The sequence below is a fragment of the Ambystoma mexicanum genome, chromosome 4p (assembly GCF_040938575.1).
Source record: "Ambystoma mexicanum isolate Mex_15411 chromosome 4p, UKY_AmexF1_1, whole genome shotgun sequence".
NCBI lineage: Eukaryota > Metazoa > Chordata > Amphibia > Caudata > Ambystomatidae > Ambystoma > Ambystoma mexicanum.
This window is the reverse complement of record NC_090927.1, coordinates 194,094,784-194,116,301: the sequence shown is the minus strand read 5'-3', so window position 1 is coordinate 194,116,301 and position 21,518 is coordinate 194,094,784. Positions and strand designations below refer to the sequence as shown.

Genomic DNA, 21,518 nt, shown 5'->3' with positions numbered 1-21,518 from the left:
ATGCAAGTACTTCATCTTTGTATAAATGGGACTGCAGACATGGAGCGGCAGGATGGCATCTGCCCCACACTGCGAGGCCCCCTAACCCTGCGAAGCCCAGGGCAGTTTGCCCCTCTGTCACCCCTCTTGCGAAAGCCCTGAACTGAGGTATGGGAGGTGGGGGGCAGAATGTAGGGTGTGGCCACGATCTGCACATGCAGTCCACCTCAATGTTGACATTTTTAAAGGGAGAACGTGCTTCTGCTAAGAACCCGTCACCGCTCGGAAGAAGCTCCCATTAAGTGTGGAGGAAAAGGGATGGGATGTAGGAGTATAGAAGATCGGAGGAAGTAGGAATACAGATGCGTACTTGGGACATATGTTTTTTTTGTACTTTCCCAACAGGATAAATCGGAAGCAAGTGGCTGGGGGACAGACAACAACTTTGAGTCTCCAAATAGAGAAGTCAATTGTTGCCCTTTTAAGCATATTTGGCTTGGAGACGGGCAACTGCCGTCATTTTAGATTTGTGACGGCACTGCATGTCCATCTTTGTGAATGTATATTGTGGCGGCAGTATGTCACGACCAGAATCCCCCTTCTGCAGGCCTCGATCACTGCTTTTATGTGATACAAAGACAGAGCATTAGTGAGCGACTGTACTGTGGGCCAAAATGCAACTACTATCCCAGAAATATGACCGAGACAGTGGGCTACCCCATCTGGCAAAAAGTGGACATTCTACTAAACACCCTGTAAGGACAGCAGTCCCCTTTTCTCCATACTTAGGAGTTAAAGGAAGCTTTTTTGCTTTTGAGAAGAACAAATCCTCTTCATCAACAGTCATGGGGGAAAAAAGAAATACAAATTCGGTGACAAGACTAGAGAAAGAAAAAGCCAGCACCAAATGAAATGTTTTTTTAAAATAAAATGCCTTTTGTAAAGCCAAAATATTTGCACTGGCATCTTGTCAGAAAAAAGTAAATAAACACTTTATCCATGTATCACGCAGCCACATACAATATGAAAACATGCATTTAAGGTAAGTTGCACTAACTTTGCATGCAGAAAAGTAATGCGACATGTTCAGCACCTCGATAAGAGAGTCCTGTTAAATATAATTAAAGCAGAGTGAAAAAGATTGTCAAATACAAAAAGGTATACTAAAAAGGCTTTTTGCAGTCCGTATCAGTAATATTTTGCAACAACCAATCAGTGACAAATAACATTTGCGAGATCTCTAGCTGCAGGTCGAGGAGTTGACCTGTGGTCTGCTCTTTCTGGTCCAGAAGCTAGAATGGTAGCACACCAGTTTTAAAGAGAAGACCTGGATCAGGTTGGGTGAGCAGTGAAACCAGTAATAAAAGCCCCCGATCTGGGGCAAATAATGGCAAAAAGCTGCTGGGGACCTAGCAGGCACTTGGGCACATGTTAAAGCTCCCTTGTTGGGGTGTCCATAAATCAAAGCTTTTTGTGTCAAAGGAGGACAGCTGCTCAGTTTTGAGTACTATTGTTGATGCAACTTTTTCTTTGGCTGCGTCAACCTACCAAAGGTGGGTGGCTTGGGTGAATTGTGCATATTTTCCCACATACGAGAACGAGTGGATGAGAGAGGCAAAAAGCGGAAATGAGGAAGTGAGATGCTCTCCTGTGGTCCAGTCTCAGAGTTATGACCTAAAGAGATCCAGATTGCTTGTATTCTAAAGGTCAAGCGTGGGCCACAAACAAAAAACATTGTTTACAGGTGGCATTTGATTAATGCCATTGCCACACAGATTTAAACAAGCATGGTAAGATAAGACTGTCAAGGTGAAGCTCAATATTAAAACTACCGAGCAGAGGACATCCAAGAAACTGGGTGGTACACATGCGGCAGTAGCTATTGGGCAATACTATTCACCTTGAAGTTGCACACTTGCCAGAGAAGCCACTGGAGAACTCTGTACTTCCAAAATGTGAGTTTGAAATACAGACGGGGCATTGTGTTCACTATACACAAACATCAGCCTGCCAGATTGGTCCCATCTCCAACAATAGGCCTATACTTGTCCTGAGGCTGCAGTTCTACCCCCTATTCAAAACGCCGGCCCACCGCTCTCATGTGTTCATAGGAAAGACCCGCACAGTTGAGCGGATACAGGTTCTATGGTGCCTCTAGGGGACAAGTTAAGTGGCTGGGGATTTCAAGGTTCCACTTGACCTTTGATACCGCCCTTGGCCCGAAATGGAATACCCTGCTCTTGAACAGTTCACTTACCTGTAAACCTGCACAACTCATCCACATAACAGATCTTAATTTTGTGTGTAATACAGGGAGCACCCTGCTTCCCCGCCCCCCAAAAGAGTGGTCCTTCATTGCTCTGCCAAATTTACCACCAGAAGAGCATTACTTGACGGAATCATTTTTTGCTCATGTGTTAGCTGTGCTCAACAACCTGAACACAAGGCTAAGAGTAATTTGCCCAAAGAGAGTGAATGGCAAGTCTACGACCATGGCGATCAGGCCAAATGCAACATGCAAAAATATGGAAGCGCTTCACTGTTGGCTAGAAGATAATAAAAAAGTTGATAATGAAGACTGTGGTTCAGAGATATACTATGCTCAGATAAGTTGGCATTTCACTTTTTTTTGTCCTGGTCATAAACATGTAATGTTAGTCTATCTCGTATGTCTAGATGGCGTCTTTCCATGTTCTATTATTGTAACGGATACAGATTGTAGGGGACTACTTTATATAGGGGTCAACAACATCATGCGTTTGCCACCGTACAATAGTACGCTATGGCTTAAATGGGCAAATGTTATAAATTCCCCAACAAACAAAAAACAAGGCCAACTGACTGTTCTAGAGCTGGTCTTGTGAAAGATGTTGCATGAAGGAAAAAAAACGGTGCATCTGGAGCATCATCAAATGTTTTGAGCAAGCTGTGAAGGATGGAGGATACTACATTTAAGACTGGGCCATGCGGTTTCACAAGCTTCTCTGAGCGAGAGGAACATTAAAGTACCAAATCCTGCACATACCTCCCGGTTATCTTAGAAAATTGCCTTAAGAAATCGTTGTCCTCTCTACCCTTGTACATACCTACGCTGCTTCCCTTCTAGGTTCGCACTATATGAAAAAGTGAATAGCAGGACTCAATATTTGCACTCGCCACTGTTGATAATGCATTCTTGGCAAGGACACAGAATGCTGTATATGTATGTGGGTCTGTGGGTCTGTAGGTGGTGAGTCACTTTTTATGCATAGTAGCTTGCAACTTGGAATGTTACCCCTGGTGTACACACAAAGTCTAGGAATCATTGCTGTAAACGGAGACACTAATAAGTGCCTTTGCAGAGGATTCGGTCACCAAATTGGCGCCCAACTTTCCTAAGACAGGACTACACGTATGAGGCACATACACCTGGCATTCACGCATAAAAGTACTCTGATGCCCGGGCGAACCAAAAGCAGGAAGAAAGGGGTGCTATTAAGACAACATGCAGGCTAGACGAGAGTGCTGAGAGAATGATACAATTAGAAAAGCAAGTGCAAGAAAGAAGTCTAGTGTAGGAGTAATGAGGTTTCAGTAGAACCATCCAGGGGTCAAAGTGGGGTACAACTAAAGGTACACCGTTCCCTTACTTGGGGCAACCCGTCATCATTCCCTTACTTTACGCGACCCCCAACACCGTTCCAGGACAGCAACCTTTTAAAAAAATACTTCCCGATTGGGGACTCGAAATTGAGCCCTGCTGAAATCAAGCCAGTGCAAATTTGCACTGCCCTTTCAGGTGCTGGAAGAGCATTATTTATTTCAATAGGCTGCTTGGGATATAAAACCCATTCCAAAGCAGCCAAAACACCCAGCTTGATCGCGATATGCATTTGAATGGCTGTAGGCTCAGACTTGTTAGCAGGCAATGGGAAGGGTGGGTCTGTGGCTGGGTAAGTTCTTTAAGAGGTGCGAATGGAGGGTGTTGAAGGAGAGGCTGCATGAAGGTGCATTCTGAGTGGGACAATGACACTACTGGGTGTCATTTAAATGCATTTCTTTCAATGCGTTTCCTTCAGTCTTAGAACTGTTGTAAAACACAATGTTGCAGGGTGGAGTGGAGGAAAGGAAGGACCCAGGTATGGGGTTTGAATGGGGCATGGGGGGGTAACTAAGCATGGGGGGAGTGGGCAGAGAAAGGGGGCGGGACAAAGGGAACCTAGTGCCACTATTTTTTTTTTTTAACACTTCGACCACTGATTACATCTAACCAAAAGAGCTATGCATTTTGCATCCGACTGGAGGCTTACCTGATAGGCATGATCTGCTTGTATGTGCCAAAATGAACCTGGCGCAGACTGGCTGAGGGCACTGGAAAGGGGAGGCTCGGTCGACAGAAGATCCAGAGGAAGCATCTCCGGCTTGACAAGGGTCTGCTGAATGACGGACATCATGGGGGTCACGGAAGAAGGACTTCTGACAGTTTCTGCCTCCGCCTCATCCTTCATCTGAACTTCGGTGTAGTAGAAGTCTTCCTCTCGCTTATGCTGGTCAGTATCCATGCCATCTCTAGGGAATTATGCAAATTAGAGAAACCATAAACTGAGTGAACCAGCAGACCCAAGGAATTGAGGAAGATACTGAAAAGCAACCATGACCATCTATGTTCAATGGAACTTCCAAAATCCCCCCCAAAAAATCCCCCAAAAATATAATCACATAGGTTCATTGCACACGTAATACATTATATAGGCAAGTTGTACACCACTCCAATTAGTTTTGACGTAAGATTTACGAATAAGAAATTATAACAATGCAAGAAGATTTATATGAAATTGCTATTGACATGTAAATGGATCTCCGATGTTGAGTCGCAATCTTGGTTTACTCTCTAGAGCCCAATCACCTGTAACACATCATCTGCCTTAGATCTCAGAAAGAATAGAACCATCTAAATGAAGTTATCCATGTAGCTACAAAAGGAAGATTCATAGAGAAAATACTGCTGCTAATTACTGAAACGTAGCTAGGAATAAACATCAAAAAGGTATCGCTACCCATTCCACAACTTTTAATCCCAAATGTTTATAAACCAGACTAAGAACAAGAAAAAAAAGAGCGAAGCAGAAGTTGACCGATATGAAATTCTTTCAAACTACAAATCAACGAAAGCTGAACACAGTGTATTGAAGGACTGGCATTCTGCCCTACAGAAAACATGGATCTCTTCAGTGGAAGACAATTACAAGATTACACAAAAAATGTATTTAACAAACTGGGAATGAAAAGACTGGCTGGCACCAACAAGAACCAACACAGCATATAGAATCATCAAACAGAACGCCACTACAATGCATCAACCCAAAAATGGACAGATAGAGTCGGGCACAAAGCACCTCGTACTGGAAAACATCAGAAATGCAGCTTTGTTTTTACTGGGGCTTACTCGTATGGCAATTTTTCTTTGACAAATTTCCAAGAAGCAATTTTCTAGGCTTCAACAAAACCTCTCTTTCCCTTTGTATTGCCCCATTAATCCTATCTTTGATAAGTGCATTTGGCAAGTGGATTTGTGCCTGCTGTCTCGCTGTCTAGCGGGATAGCGGGACTTGGAGTTTTTTTATTTGTATTACTTTTTCGTTTCCCTCTCTCACAAGCAACCAGTGAAGATAATAACAGTGCTGTATATGCCAAGCACCGTAATGACGCAAGCTGGAAGTTAATATCGGGTTGTAAATTATATATTACAGCCTGAAATTGTCCATTGTGGTCTAATTGAATGTTAACGATTCATAGCGGAATGCATTGTTAACCAGGGTAGAGTCTGGCGGCGGCACATACTGTTGGTCTAAACTGGTAAAAGTGCAGTCCGTATTACATCCTGAAATTATCTATTGAGGATCAATTAAGCATTGTTGAACGGAGTAGAGTTTGCGGGTGTCTTATATTGGTGGCTAAAACTTGTTAAAGCGCTGCCATCCATTGTAAAACATCCTCCTCCAAGAACACGAGAAAATGGAAAGATGTCGTTCATCTTGAAAACTGGCATGCCTGCTGTAAATGTGGCCTTATTTAAAGAAGGCGTTTCTATGACACCAAAAACTGTTAGTAAATCCCAACACACCAATCCAACAACAAAGAAAATGTATTGACACACCTAGGCGACAAGAAAATATTGAATAAAAACAGAACCCACTCGATATCAAAAGGATGTGACATTCGCCAATAATATAATTACGGAGCAGGTTTGGGGAATGAGAAAAGCAAAATTGAGTGGACCAAAGATAGCCATGCCAAACATGATAAACTTTTTGAACTAAACTCTCGTCTTGATATAGAAGTGGCTGCTATCAAGAGCAATGTGCCAAATATTAGAAGCGCTAAAAATGGAAGTACGATATCAGACAACTATGGAAAATGAAAGTAAACGTTGTGACGATGACGTACTATTAGCGCATAAAACACTTGAAAAGATTAACGAGAGTCCACCAAAACTATTCTCTGGAATCCCAACAAAGACTAAGAGAAGCCTATCAAAACATGCACATTATATGGCAAGTGGATGAAGAGGCACTCAATTTCATGAACTTGAGCTCGGCATCAGTTTGTGAAGAAGAAGTTGCATTTGTCCCCTCTAACATGGGGGACTTAATGCAGGTAGATGATTTGTCTCCAATTCAAAAGGCAAAATCTAAGTAATCAGAGTCTGCCTGAAAGAATTGAAGAAGCCAGTGAGACCCAGCCATCAGTAAAAATATCTAAAGCATCCCCAAATATCATCGGTATGCTCAGAAGAAGCAGCTTCTGTAAACTCATTGTCTTTTGTCCCCCAACCCCAAGGCAACCGAACAACCTCCGGGATGGGCACAGGTCCGCGCGGTCTGCTAATATTCAGGCGGATGAGACCTTGGCGCAAGCAGCCTCGAGTACAACACTATTGCCTATGAACACAGCTTTATTATCCTTGGCCAAATTATATGAGGCAATGGATCAAAAGATCAATTACCAAACGATATTGTTGACAAATCAAAATAATAAAGGGGGTTGGGGGCTGTGGGAGAAATAAGAGAATGTGAATCACAATATGAGATATTTAAACACTGTAGTGTAAGAGATTCAGAGGCACAAACAGAAATCCTGCAAGATGCTGGAAACAGGGGAATGCTACAGTTTAAACAATTCACCTTCTGTGGAGCAACACGTACAAAAGAACCAGCTAAAGATCTGGGACCTAAATCACAGGATGATTTATGTAGAGGGTGGGGAGAAGCCTAAAACCTATCCTGACCCACTGAAAGACGCTGATGAGACTAATAGGGAGAAATGTCAACAAGAAATGCCCATCATATCTGCAAAAGTAAATTTAGGAGCAAGGGCCCTTAGAAATAAGCCAAAAAGGCCGCCTGCTACTCCGTTATCTAATAAAGCATGTGTGAAAACAAGACGTTTCTTGAAGATAACCAATGTTGTAAAAGCTAATGATGACAAAAAGCTGGAGAATATTGGAAGTAATTGCCAATTGTCATTACGAGGTGAGAAGGATAAAGAGAAAGCGGTTCCTAGCTTGTGTTATAAACCATTAGATGACCTAGTGGTAGAGAATAGCATTATGATGGAGAAAGAAAGAGCTCAATCGCAGCTTCCGGTCATTCAGCTCCCTTTGAACAAATAGGGACGAGATCAGGCGGGCTGATGGATGCCCAAATGAGGAAAGAAATAAATAAAACCACAGAACGTTACATGGCCGATAGGCAAAAGGAAAAATCTCAAAGTGAAACAGCACAGGATGGTCAAAAAAATTGGAGGCCCAATTATGAATTGTGTACCACCCAGTCCCCATCGATTAATCCAGGTGGAAAGTTGACAGTTAGTGCAAACGTGGCCTAATCTGTGCAATGGAAGACAAATATAAATTCAATCAAAGATCACACTTCCAAATCAAGAGCAGTGATGCAAAATAATCATCACTGCTTCATTTTGGACTGTAGAGATCTCCCATTTGCACAGTTTGATTTAAACCGATTCAGTGTCCTAAACATCTGTAAGGAAATTCCTGAACTGAGAAATCTAACATCATTTGATATCGATAGAGTCGAGTTCCTGAACGATCTAGATCTTTCTTTCGAGATCAGGTTCTCCATTCAATCGACTGTACTGGCTGATATTGTGTGGGCTGGAAGAGATACTTTTTTCACATGGGCTTTAACCTACAGAAGGAGGAAGTGTATGGAACAGAAGGTGACAGATTGAGGTCCAGAAAATGGGTTCCACGCATCTATGGAACCAATAACAAGGGACATAATAATGCGGAAAGGCAACAGATAGATTACGCATAACAATCCATAACAAAAGAAAAAGTTCATTTGATATGCTGGAACACACGTAGATTCTCACATTTTACTAATACGCAAAGTACTGAGCTCAATGACTTCGATATAGTAGTACTGCAGGAAACTTGGCTGGTGGAGGCCCCCATATGGGAGGATTACGAAATAGTTGCAGAACCTGCCTTGTGCTTGCCTAGGGGTATACCTATGGCAGGAATTATCATATCAATAACAAAATCCAAGGGGTATAGAGTTACAATGTATGACTCATACACATCTTTTATCCAATCCATTAAATTGACCAGTGAAGCATACTCAATCATAATTGTCAATATCTACTGGGGCAGGGCTCATCTATCCCCAGACTGCTTCTTCAGCTTTCTCGAGGAAACCTTTAATAGAATTACATCCGAAAAGCAGAATGACTATGTGCTAGTCATGGGTGACATTAATCTTCACCTCTTGGCAAAAGGCAAAGGTAAATCAACAGTTGAAGAACAAAGGTGGTTCAAAATTAAAGAAAACATGCAATTAATGGTAAATGGATCAGTGGAAGGCGACACGCTGGCTGCTAGTACATGGCACAATGGTTTATTCGAAGCTACTATTGACTATATTTTTGTGAATAGACCAATGATGAACATAATCCAATCCCTGAATTTAAGACCCAATAGTAAGAGTGACCATAGTCAACTCTATTTAGTCTGGCAGCTAGAGAGAGGTCAGCCCATAAAAAGCTGTAAGAAATATACAGGCAATATAACTGCAAATAACATGAGAAATCATATAAAATGGTCTAATTCCTCGTTGATTAATTTTGATAGACATCTGTCTAAAATTTCAGGGAAGGATTATGTTTCATCTATGCAAAAATATGTGTCGGTAAAGGAATTTGCACAAGGTCATATAAACACTCGCACATTTTTTACATGGATGTCAAAAATAAAAAAACTGAGATAAGGCAACAAATGCGTATGCTAAAATATCTCCCAGCAGAATAAAAAAGTGCGCAAAACAAAACATCTACGCACAGTGTATACAAATTGGCAAAGAGGAAGGAAGGCAATATGCTATCAGAGGGACAGTGAACATATGCTAAAAAAAAATTCCTCAAAATCATCTGCTGAAATATGGGGTGTGCTAAATGAGGCAACGTATAAAGATCAAAACTCTGTGCAGATAAATTCTATTGCAGCAAAAACTCGGTGCGCTTATTTCTATCAAATATATCAGACTCCAATACCAAATTACCATATAGTCATTAAGAGTGAAAATTGGGATCACCAAATACAATTTGACCAGAAAGATGTACTAGTTTATATATCAAAACTTAGTAGCTCCCGAGCTCCGGGCCCTGATGGGCTTGACAATAAAAATGCTCAAAGAAAATACTGAGATCTGGTCCAACAGTGATGCGCACTGGGAATTGGCCTGGGTCATGGAGAAAGTCCATACTTATTCCTTTGTACAAGAAAGGAAATAGACTAGACCCTGCATCCTATTAGGCCCATTGCACTATTGGATTGTCCGGGGGAAGACATTTGCTCGTATAGTGCTTCGGGAGTTCAATTAGTGGCTGGATAGGGAGAACCTAAGAGATCCATGGCAGACGGGGTTACTAAAAGGACTAGGCACAGGCATTAATTTGCTGTGCATAAATGCGATCATTGCTAAACAAGCTAGGTTGAAATTGCCCCCATATGTCGCATTTGTCGATTTCAAAACAGCGTTCAACTCCATCCTAAGGGAACTCCTGGTCATGAAACTCATGAAAAATGGCTGTCCGTGGAACATCTTAAAGTTGATTATTGATTTTCATGAACAAACATCTCTGCAGGTAAGACTGGACAATGATGGCACATTGTCCGATCCCATTGGTTCTTCCAGAGACCTCAAACAAGGGTGCATACTTGCCTCAGCAATCTTTAACCTCTTCATTCTCGATTTGGGCAAGGAGTTTGATAATATTATAACTGACTCTCCGAAAATTGGGCAAAGGGAAGTTAAATGGTTGTTGTATGCTGACGCCCTCCTCTTGTTATCCAAAACACCCCTGGTCTTACGTAATATGCTACGAGCATTGGAGAATTTCACAAATTGCAATAAAATAAACATTTAAAAAAAATAGGTAATCCAATTTGGCAACTGTAAACAACGAAACAAGAAGTTTGGATGGCAACTAAATAACCAGGAGGTGGAATCAGTGCGTGAATACACTTATTTGGGTGTAAATATTAACAACGATCCTAATCATATTCCATATGAAATTAATCTGATGTTGAAATGGAAGAGCTTGATATCTCAGTCCAGAATCATTAGTGGCAAATATTGCAAATTCACCATCGCCCCTCTAATAACTTACTAAAAACAAAAGGCTTTACCAATACTATTATATGGTGCAGAAATAAAAGAAAATAAGCCTAGTAGTTATTGGAATAAAAAAAAAGATGAGGCATATTGGGGGACAATACTAAAACTTCCCATATCTACACCTGTAGCCCTGTTAAGGCATGAATTACGGCCAATATCTATATATGCCATATATAAATGGAAGGTTTGTATGCTATACAGGAAATGTGTTTGACAAACAGAATGGGTTGGTCATACAGCTGGCAAACTACGTGAAAACATCAGAGGACAAATTTATTGAGCAATGGAAATTGCGGGCACAGGAGTTTATGCAGGAAGCGGACATAAATGATGACTTGCTCTTGCAAAACCCAGACAAGGCCAAGCGTAAAATGTGGGAAATTTTTGGATTGGGACCAGGGATACATGTTGGAACTATAAATGTTCAAACAAAATTCGTACGCCTTGGAGGCTTATGGGACTCCTGAGGCGTACTTGTTGAAATCTCCTAATGTCATGCATCGGGCAGGACTTCTGCGCTTAAGGCTAAACCTGTGGAAAACCAGAGAAGTCACAGCGAAATGAGCTAATGAGAATAAAGGCATTAACACCTGTCGTTTCTTTAACACCCAAATAGAATCCTTTGAACACATCACTACTAAATGAGCTGAACTAGAGAGCATAAGAAGCAAACATTTTAAGAACATATTTGAACATATGGAGACTAAAGTCCTATGGAAATATATACACATCATGTATACTCATCATGTATACTCAAGGACAGTGGGCTATGCCACTATGAACTTTCTGAATGAGTTGAAATTAGATAATGACATAAGTAATGTGGGAAATATTACTGAATAACAGGATATGTCATAATCTGTTCCACTTTGAAGAATTTTAAATGTGATTATCTATTTTTTTTTTAACCTTCTGTTCTCTCTTATACAATCTATTGTACTTTGTTGTAGTAGTTCTATCCTAATTTTGAAATGCTTGATTGTTGTGAATTTATGTAAATGAAGATAATTGTTTTTGATTGTTATTTATAAATTGGTTTTATATTGAAAGGTTGAATATTTCAGCCAAATCAATAAAAATAAAAAAATAAAAGAATTCATCCTATCTTGGTACTAAAGTTGTATGGCACAGCCACCCCCCCATTTGAAGCCCTTCCTTCACCAGTTTCCCCCCAACTCCCTAAAGCCCTTCCCCATTTTTTCTGCTATTGGATGGTCCTCAACACTCCGGGAGCCCTCCTTTTGTCCCCCAGTAACATCTTCCATCCACACATACCTTTCTTACGGAATGAAGAACACGTTAATCCCTTGTAGTAGCTACTGTGCCCATGCTCCCCTACTCATGGGAGAGAGAGAGAGAGAGAGAGAGAGAGAGAGACAGAGAGAGAGAGAGAGGGGGGGGAAGGGGAGGAGAGAGAGAGAGGGGGGAAGGGGAGGAGAGAGAGAGAGGGGGGGAAGGGGAGGAGAGAGAGAGAGGGGGGGAAGGGGAGGAGAGAGAGAGAGGGGGGGAAGGGGAGGAGAGAGAGAGAGAGAGAGAGAGAGAGAGAGAGAGAGAGAGAGAGAGAGAGAGAGAGAGAGAGAGAGAGAGAGAGAGAGAGAGAGAGAGAGAGAGAGAGAGAGAGAGAGAGAGAGAGAGAGAGAGAGAGAGAGAGAGAGAGAGAGAGAGAGAGAGAGAGAATAAGTGTGTGTGTAAGTTTTTGTAGAGTCCAACTGGTGTGGGACTTTACAAGATGCATTTGCTTGGTATTAGTAACCCAACTCTTAACATAAGCCTGTACTACACAAATCAGTACAGTTGGGTCACTAAAACCAAATAAGTCTTGTGAAATCCCACACCAGTTGGACTCTACAAACTTTTAACCAATGCTGTTGGCATGCGCTGGGATAAGGAACAAGTTACTTACCTGCAACTATTGTTCTCCAACATGGGTCTGGCATGGATTCACATGCTCATGAATATTCCCCGTCAGGCTGGGAATCCTCGGTAAAAGAAAAACAGTCACTTTCACTTGTAAACTGTATATCTCCTATAAACCAATCATTGTCCTCTGGGTCATACTGCCCACATCCAATGACAGTCCTCTCCCTAAACCCCTCCTCTTTGGCAGTATGACCAAGAAGAGCCACGGAGGGGTCGTTTGCATGTGACTCCATGCCAGACACAGGCTGGAGAACAATAGTTACAGGTAAGTAACTTGTAACTTGTTCCTTGTCCAGCATGGGGTATGGCAAGGATTCACATGCTCATGAATAACGAATACATAGCAGTACAACATTACACAGCCACTGGAGGTGGCAAGGATCAACAGAAGCAATCAACTCTTACCTCTGGAACAGACTCCCCTCAAGTGAGCAGGTTGAGTAGCACTGCCTGGCCGATTCTGGACTCCTCTCTGGAATCCCTCCCGACACAGTAGAATCTCACAACGGTGAGCGTGGACCTCCACACGTAGCCGCGCTGCAGATGTGCAGGGGGAACCCCAGACAGGAACATCGTCGTCACAGCGATTGCTCTCGTTGAGTGGGCTCTCGGACGACCGTGCCGGGTCTGGTTCGCCAACCGATGACCATGCATGATGTAGCCGGAGAGACACCTTGAGATGGAGGCCTTGGACAGGGCCTTCCCATGGTTCACAGGACCAAAATTCACAAACAGCTGAGAAGTCTTCAGAAAACCCTTTGTGCGTGTCACGCAGAACCTCTGGGCACGAGCAACATCCAGCGAGTGCAAGGCCCTTTGAGCCAGTGACAAAGGCTTCAGGAAAAAAACCCACCAAAGGCTTGTTGAGGTGGATTTCTGAAAGAACCTTCGGCAAAAAAGAGGGGTGCGTCCACAGCATCAGCCTTTCTTTCGTGGAAAGTCAGGTATGGCTGTTGCAGGACAGGCCCTGGATCTCATCTACCCTTCTGGCAGAGGTGATGGCCACAAGGAAAGCAGTTTTCCACGAGAGAAACTTGAGAGGGGCCTGAGGCATAGGCTCGAAGGCCCTCGCCCCCCCCCCAATCTTTCTGGAAACCTGGTGTAGCAGGAGATAGCTGGCAGATGAACCTTGATAGACGCGTGTGCCAGACCGGCCTTGGACAAGGAGAGCAGGTATGCGAGAACCTGCAGAGCCGTGGCTCACAAAGGGTATTCTTGAGCGACCAGCATAACATAGCAAAGCGCTTCCACTTGTGATCATAGCACTTCCAAAGTCGATGACGCCCTAGCCTTGGCGAGGATCCATCTGCAGTCTGCAGGAAACTCGTATCCATCAAACTCGATTCAGCGACCCTGGGTCGTGATGCAGGATAGCACTTTCTTCTCGGGTAAGCAGATCCGGAACTAGCAGCAGCTGGACAGTGGGTGACGCCGACAGACTGAGAAGATCCCGACACCAAATCTGCTGCAGCCACCCTGGGGCGATGAGGATCATTCTGCATCGGCACAGAGTGTATGGAGGACTCTTAGCAGGAGAGGCAACGGAGGAAACGCGTACAGACACAGGCCTCTCCACAGGAAGGAGAGCGCATCCCACATGCTCCTTGGTTGGTGGAATCAGCTGCCAAACTACTGGCATTTGGAGTTCACCAACGTCGCACACCGGTCTATCTGGGGCCTGCCCCACTTGATGAAGATGCGGTCCACCTGGTCCTGCCGAAGTTCCCACTCGTGGCAGGAGCACAACAACCCTGCTGAAGGAGTCGGCAATGGTGTTCTCGACTGCCGCTAGGTGAAGAGGAACGAGAAACATCTCTTCACTCATGGCCCATCACCACAAGTCCTGGGGTTCCTTGGAGAGCGCTGGGGATCGAGTGCCCCCCCCCGCCGTTTCCATGGTGTAGAACATTGTCGCAGTGTTGTCCGTGAAGATACTCACCACCTTGCCCTTCAGAGACAGAAGGAGCAACCTGAGGGCCCAGAACACTGATTGTAGCTCCAGGATGGGGATATTGAGGTTCTTCTCCTCCGGTAGCCACAGGCCTTTGGCGTGTAGACATCTGGTGTGGGCTCCCCAGCCCTCCAGAGAAGCGTCTGTGGTGACCGTCTCCTGGTACAGAGGGGGTTTGAAACCCTGTGCGATGTTGGAGCCCACGCCCCACTACCTCATCGTCTGACGGAACTCCTTGTGGAGAGGAATCTTGTCCGCAAAGCTTTCAGACATATCTATCCAGCGAGCGTCCAGGAACACCTGAAGAGGTCTCATCTTGAACCTGCACAGCCGGATGAGGTAGATGCAGGACAATATCATGCCAAGCAAAGACTTGATGGTTCGCATGGCAGTCCATCGACAACAGCCGCTGCACCTTCCCCGAAATGCCCGCTATCCTCTCCTCTGAGGGCAACGCCAGACAGGACACTATATTGAGTTTGGATCCTAGGAACAGCGCGTTCTGCGATGGTGACAAGCAGGTCTTTGGTTAGTTGATGGAGAATCCCAGACCAGTCAGCAGTTGGACGGTCGCCTCAGTGTGTCCGACAGCCAACTCTCACAAGTGGGCCCGGATGAGCCAGTTGTTGAGGTACAGGTATATATGTATCCCCCTGGACACAGATGGGCCGCCACCCGTGCCAGGCATTTTGTGAACCCTCTGGGGGCCGACTTAAAGCTGAAGGGTATGGCCTTGAACGGATATTGCTGTTCCTGCACAGCGTAGAAACTCAGTGTTTCCTGTGAATGGGGACGTGGAAGTAGGTGTCCTCCAGGTCCAGCGATGTCAAGAAATCCCCTTTTTCCAGTTGGCCGAGCATGTGCTGCCACATGACCATCCTGAACCTTTGAGACTGGAGGTACTTGACCAGACATCATAGGTCCAGAATGGGCCTCCAGCCCCATATCTTTTTTCTGACCAAAACGTGTCTGGAATAGACCCGAGCCCCGGAGTCGTTGGGGGGACTAGCTCCATTGTCCCTTTTCACAGCATTGCCCTTACCTCCTCCAGGAGCGATGGATGTGCTGCTCGTGATGGGCCACCAGAGGGATCCACAGACACTGAAGCTGAAACTCTACGGTATGTCCTTGGGCAAATGCATCCAGCACCCATTTTTCGGCAGTGATCTTCCCCCACTCGCTGACGAACCTAATCAGCCGGCCTCCCACCGGGGTGCATGGGTGGGAGCCCCGATGTCCTGGGTGGTTCAGGCTTGCTTCAGTGCCAGCATTCTGCTTTGCGGGCAACGGCGGCACCGTCTTCCTCCACCGTAGACCTGGGAACGGCCTCTGTAGGCTTCCCGAGTCGTAGATCTGGAAGGCTGGCGGTATGAGGAGGAGAAACCTTTGGGCAACCTGCTCGACTTTCCGCTGGAGGAGCGAAAAGAAGAGTGGTGCAGTGGAGTGTACCCAGGGAACGGGCCATCTCCGCTTTGAGGGCCTGTAGAGACTCGTCGACAACCTTCCCAAAAAGGTTATCCCCTTCGTAAGGCATGTCCAGTACCTTTGTCTGGACCTCCTGGCAGAAATTCGTGGCCTTCATCCAGCCCTGGCAACCAAGGCAGACACAGATCCTCATCTGTCGGAACCCTCCGTCAGCCACGTCCAGCGCCACAGTGATGGCGTGATAAGACGCCACCTCCCCCATCCTGGAAGAGAGCGATTGCCTCCATCCTCTGGTCATAAGGGAGGTACTCCAAAATCAGACCCATCTTGTACCACAGCTACCGGTCGTACCTGGCTAGGATTGCCAGTGCTTTGTCCGCCTTGATGGTGGATGCGGCAGTGTAAATCCTCTTCCTTTCAATGGCGTCCAGCTTACTTCCCCTCACTGTCCGCAGGGACTTAAAACACTGAGGAAGGGCTAAGACAACAGTTTCCTCACAGCCGCCGAAACCACGCGGATGTGGAGGCTGAAATGGGGGCGTCAGATGGCACCTCCTCTTTGGTGGCTGATCGGGGAACCATTGGGACCGGGCCTTGTGGAATCCTCTTCTGACTCACCAACACCTGAGCTGACGTGCAAATACGCCATGCGCCGTCGTCCTCTTCCACGTCCTTGTGCACCGTATGTAAGGACTCCAGGTCCTCGTCGCCCGTGGAGGAATCCTCCATGGCCTGGGACACGGCCTGCGGTTGATCTGGCGCCTCCTTGCCACAGGACTCAGAGATGGCATCACCTTCTCCGGCATGCCACCAAACTTCGCCAAAGTCACTGCAGTGGTTTTTTGCACCTCAGGAGCAGGGACACCTTCTGCACCGTGGGGGCTACCTTCACAGGTCTGCCCCCTTTGGCTTTTTAAGAGCAGCCGCCACCAGCTCTATCGTCGACAAAGACTTATCCTGCGCCAATTGGGCCTTTTTGGGCAATTCGGCCTTCTCCTCCGCCCGTGGCTTCTTGGGCTTCTCTTGCAGTTTAGTCGGGATGGACAATTTCCTTTTTGAGGAGGAGCTCGCTTGCTGGCTGGCTGGTTGGCAGTGGCGGCAGATGGCGAGGTTGAGCGTGCCCTGGCAACCGTGGGACCCGCTGCGACAACAGTGGACCCGGGTCTTGGCCTTGTCTTGGGCCCCCATGGATGAGGCACCCTCAAAGGACTTACAAGACTGCTCCTCCAACCGGCCAGTCCTGGGTGAGGCATGACCCTGCTCGGAGCACAGGGCAGAGGCCTTGGCATTCAGCCACGCCGCCAGTCTACTATGCCTGTCCTTCGATTATCTTCTTGGAGAAACCAAGGCATATCTCTCAATCTCCTTTCTTTGTGGTCTGGATGCCAACAGAGGTCCTGAATTTTCCAGACAACGGAGCCCCACTGTTTTACAGGTTTTAATTGTTGAACACTATTATTGCTTGGATAAAACATCTGCATGGAAGAATCTAATAGTTTTTCTATCAAACTTTTCCCTCCATATAACTCAATATTGCAAACGTGATGACAAATAAGTCTTACTACTGGCCTCAAATGACCACTCAATGTGCTGGAAAATGTATAAGATGAAAGTTACTCACCTGCTTTATTGCTCTTGTTAAAATTTAATCTGAACTTTGGGATTAATGTTAATAGTAGTTGCTGCTTTTGAAAGATTGTCTAATTACCCTTGTGTGTAAATATATAAATACATATTTATACTATGACTTTAAGTGCGTAAATGTTTACATGGACACCAGTATTTAATTGTACGGCTCACATTACCCCTCTTAACATAAGCCTGGCTGCTTAGTCACTCCACCAACTTGTGTAGTGCAGGCCTAAATTAAAAGGTAGGTTACCCAATACCAAGAGATAGGTTTTGTAAAGTCGCACACCAGTTGGACACTACAAATTCTTGCCCAACACTCTTAAGGGACCCCGAGAATAAAGGTAGATCTAAAAGAGCTATCTCATCATCCCTTAAGGATTAACACTGAGCGTAGCAGAAACGCTGTGGAGTCCCCTTGTAAAAAGGTTGAGGCTCTTAACCTTGAAGTAAGAGAGGTCCCCTTAGGAGACCCCTCCGCAGAGATAAAAGGCAATAACTGACACCTGGGTGTAGCACCCATAACTTCAGATAGGGGCCAAGCCCATAGGCCCACACACACCTAGAGGTCACTCCTGTGACCCCCACTTTTAGTTAACACTGAGGTGAAAGAACCTCTTGAAAACCCACCTAGAGTCAAAGTGGTTCCACCCTGTGGATAGGAACGAAGTGTTACGATTCATTATATTACATTGTGTGGCAACCTTGTCAAGTCACTGATGTGACTGCCTTCAGCTGAGACTTGAGGCAGAAAGTCCCTCTGACACCTCACGGACAGTGGAGGGGGGTCCTTGAATCTCAAAACCTTGATTCTCGACCAAAGGCTGAGGAGGCAATTCCTAGGGCTGACAGGAACCTTGGTGTTCATGTCACACACTGATTGTGGTGTATGTCCTTTAAAATAAAGGCCCCTTCAGTTAAATTTGAAGTGGCTGAACCACTTGATAACCCACTTGCAGCGAAGTGGGTCCTAAAACTATAAAACTGGATACGCCTGAAAATCTGCTTCCAGTGGAGGAGATCCAGATGGATGTAAATGGCATAGGTGTTTTTGCCAAACCTAAGAGGGCTAGGAGTTTCCTTGACCCCAAAGTAGGAAGTCAGTTTTCTCCTTTAGTTCAGAGTTTCCAGAAGGAAACTTCCAGGACTGAAAAACTGAAATACAAAAAGTAATACGAAATCCAAGAATAGCTTTCTTACTAGGCCTTTTAATAAAAAATCTGCGACTCCAACTACTCCTATAGGAGAGACGGATTGGTGTTCTGAAAAGGCTAGGGTCTCTGCTTCAAGAGACTGCTCTAAATCTATGGGATCCTCTACAGAGGACCCCACTGTAAGTCATTACGTTAGTTTGGCAATCTCTAACAAAGGCACATAAAAGGGAACATAGGAGCCTAAACCATACTCCACCATTTCAGTTCCAAGTGTACAGTCTTTGACCCACACTGCTTCTGAGAAGAGGTGGAAACCTATCTAGGCCTTTGAGGACTGTTAATCCTCAAAGCTGGTGGAAATCCAGAAAGTCTAAGGCTAAACACCGTGTGACTGTAGGATGTTCTGCTGAAGACCCCACTGTTAATCCTAGTGCTAGGAGGGAAACCCCTAACCAGGATAAAATCAGATCTAAGAGGAAGTGGATGCAGGTACAATGTGTTGCCACAACCCCTCCAACTAAGATACCCGAGACCCAACTGGCTCTAGAGGGAGAGGTGGTGAGGAATCATGGAGACCCCTCTAGGTCTAAGGGATTTCTTTATAGGAACCCCTTTAAAAAGCCTAAAGTAGGTTCAGAAGCTTATGAGGGACTTAAATCAGATCCCTTAAACCTTGAAAGTGCCCAATACTAGTAGGTCATTGTGAGAAACCCGAGGGTGTTCTCACTGGAAGACCCCGGGGATCCTTTGTTCCGAGGGCCACCACGCTTGGATCCGGAACCTTGGGGCAGACAAGCGAGGGAGGATCACCTGGGAAGGGGGCCTTTGGGGACCACGGAAGGAATAAGACATGGTAACCCCTTTTCTGCGATACACCTCTACCCGACAACCCCTCTGTCTTTATGGGATATTGCCACCACAGTTCCATCCTAATCCAGTACTTCCCTTTAAGAAAAGGCAGGAGAAAGCACATTTATCCACAACGACCCATCGGTCCTCCCCTTTCTGACAATGACCTTCCCTCTTCAGTGGAACACTACAAACCCCATAATGCCTGTTTTCTTGTTGACAAACCTTTTTATAAATTGTTCAGCCGACTTTCTGGGAAATGTAGTGAGTTGCAGATTTTGGGAGAATTTCCTTCATTCACCCGGCCCTTCAAATACTACGAGGAAGAGGAAGCAACAAGGAGGAATGAAGATTACCCATAGGAATCCCAGGACCATTGACTCCTATGTAAGAACACTGTCCCTCTAACGAGGACAGGCAAATTTACAACCATGCACACCTGAACGAAATCACCACTCCCAAAGTATAAAAGGCGAGCCAGAGAAGCACACTTTGAACGAGTTGGGGATGCTGGAAGGTGCAGGAAGCCAGAGGAAGACCCGAAGAGCTGCAGAGACCATGGGAGACCTGGAGAAAACTGCCCTGACACTGGTCCTGTGAGACCACAGGAGACTGCACTATGGAGTGGGAGCTGTACCTCTAGAAGGCAAAACCAGGGGCAGCTGGGGTTGCCTGGCGGTACCCACAGCAAGACTCCTCTCCTGGGCCAGTCAGGCGAACTCGGGTCTCTGAGGGTCAGCAGAAGAGACCCTGACCTCAGAACATTATCCCCTTTTAGCTCCTGCAGCTCCCAATGCCAGGAAATGCCGTTTTGGGGAGCTGAGAAGTCGGAGCAAAATCCTGACCGCGCATTCTGGGACTAGCAGTCCCAAAACCCCTTTTTGTGAATTGTGAGAGGAGAATCGAGCCCGGCGGAGGGAAGTTTTCTTTGTGCCCTTTGAAGTCTTGGAGGAGGATCCGAGCCCGGCTGAGGGAGACCCATTAACTTTAGTAAAACGGGTACCAGAGCAAGAGTGGTCCGTTGCCACGTGGGCGCTCATTCCAAGGTCTCTGGCTGGTACCCCTCTCTCCTGAACAAGGAAAGTAATGAACTGACATTGTTGGAACTCCAAACCCAAGAGGCCCTAGGGAGGCGGGCGTGAGGTGTCAAAGTGGTCATACGAGGGTCAAGCCAAACTCCTTGTACAGTCGAAAGTCTTTGACACGTTATGGATGCAAGGTGAACTGTGTTACTGGGGCAAAAGTGAACCTGACAGATGCCTGCAAATTCATTGTGATAATAGAACCGTGTGAAGCCTGACTGGGGGCTTAAGGGACAACCTGACTGGGGGCTAAGCTCGGACTTCGGTAAGGGAACCCAAAGGGTCTAGAATGATTTTCTTTTTACACTGTGTTAATAATTGGCAAAAGGGAACCCGACGGAGGGATGCAAAGAGAAAGCCAAGGGAAGTGAATATCTGCATAGTGTTAAAGATAATTGAACTGCATTGTTGTGACAAACGTGAACCCGACTGAGGGATGTCCACAGTGAGCAGTTGTTCCGAGTACAACAGATGGAGGCTAACGTTGAGAGAAGGATCAGAGCCCAACTGATGGTGATCCAAGGGTGAAGAGTAATCCCCAGACATAAAAATTAGCAGAAGGAACTTTTGTTTTATTGTGAATGGCTTATCAGGCCCTCTGAAGGAAGAGACTTTGCATGAAAGAGACTTGGACACAGAAGGTTCTGATATTGAGAAAAATAACTGTAACCTCATGCTGTAGAAGCCCAGGAGTGTGCTGTGGCCAAGAGTCCCGCCTTGTATCGTGCTAAAAACGTGGGGGAGGGAGACCCTAGCAATAAAATCCCAACTTATAATTTTGTGAACACTTTTCTTATGAACATTATTCCACAATCTTGTAGAATAGTAGTAAGGATTGGCAATAGTTTAAGTA

At 45.5% G+C, this 21,518-nt stretch overlaps 1 protein-coding gene across 1 annotated transcript in view; it reads right to left on the bottom strand.

Moving 5' to 3' along the window:
• Window positions 1-21,518, bottom strand: part of ZNF395 (zinc finger protein 395) — a 199,706-nt gene that overhangs the window by 71,066 nt on the left and 107,122 nt on the right. The window contains exon 7 of the mRNA XM_069605688.1: window positions 4,269-4,527. Within this exon, the coding sequence (XP_069461789.1) occupies window positions 4,269-4,527 (259 nt within the window). The remainder of the gene's footprint in view (window positions 1-4,268; window positions 4,528-21,518) is intronic.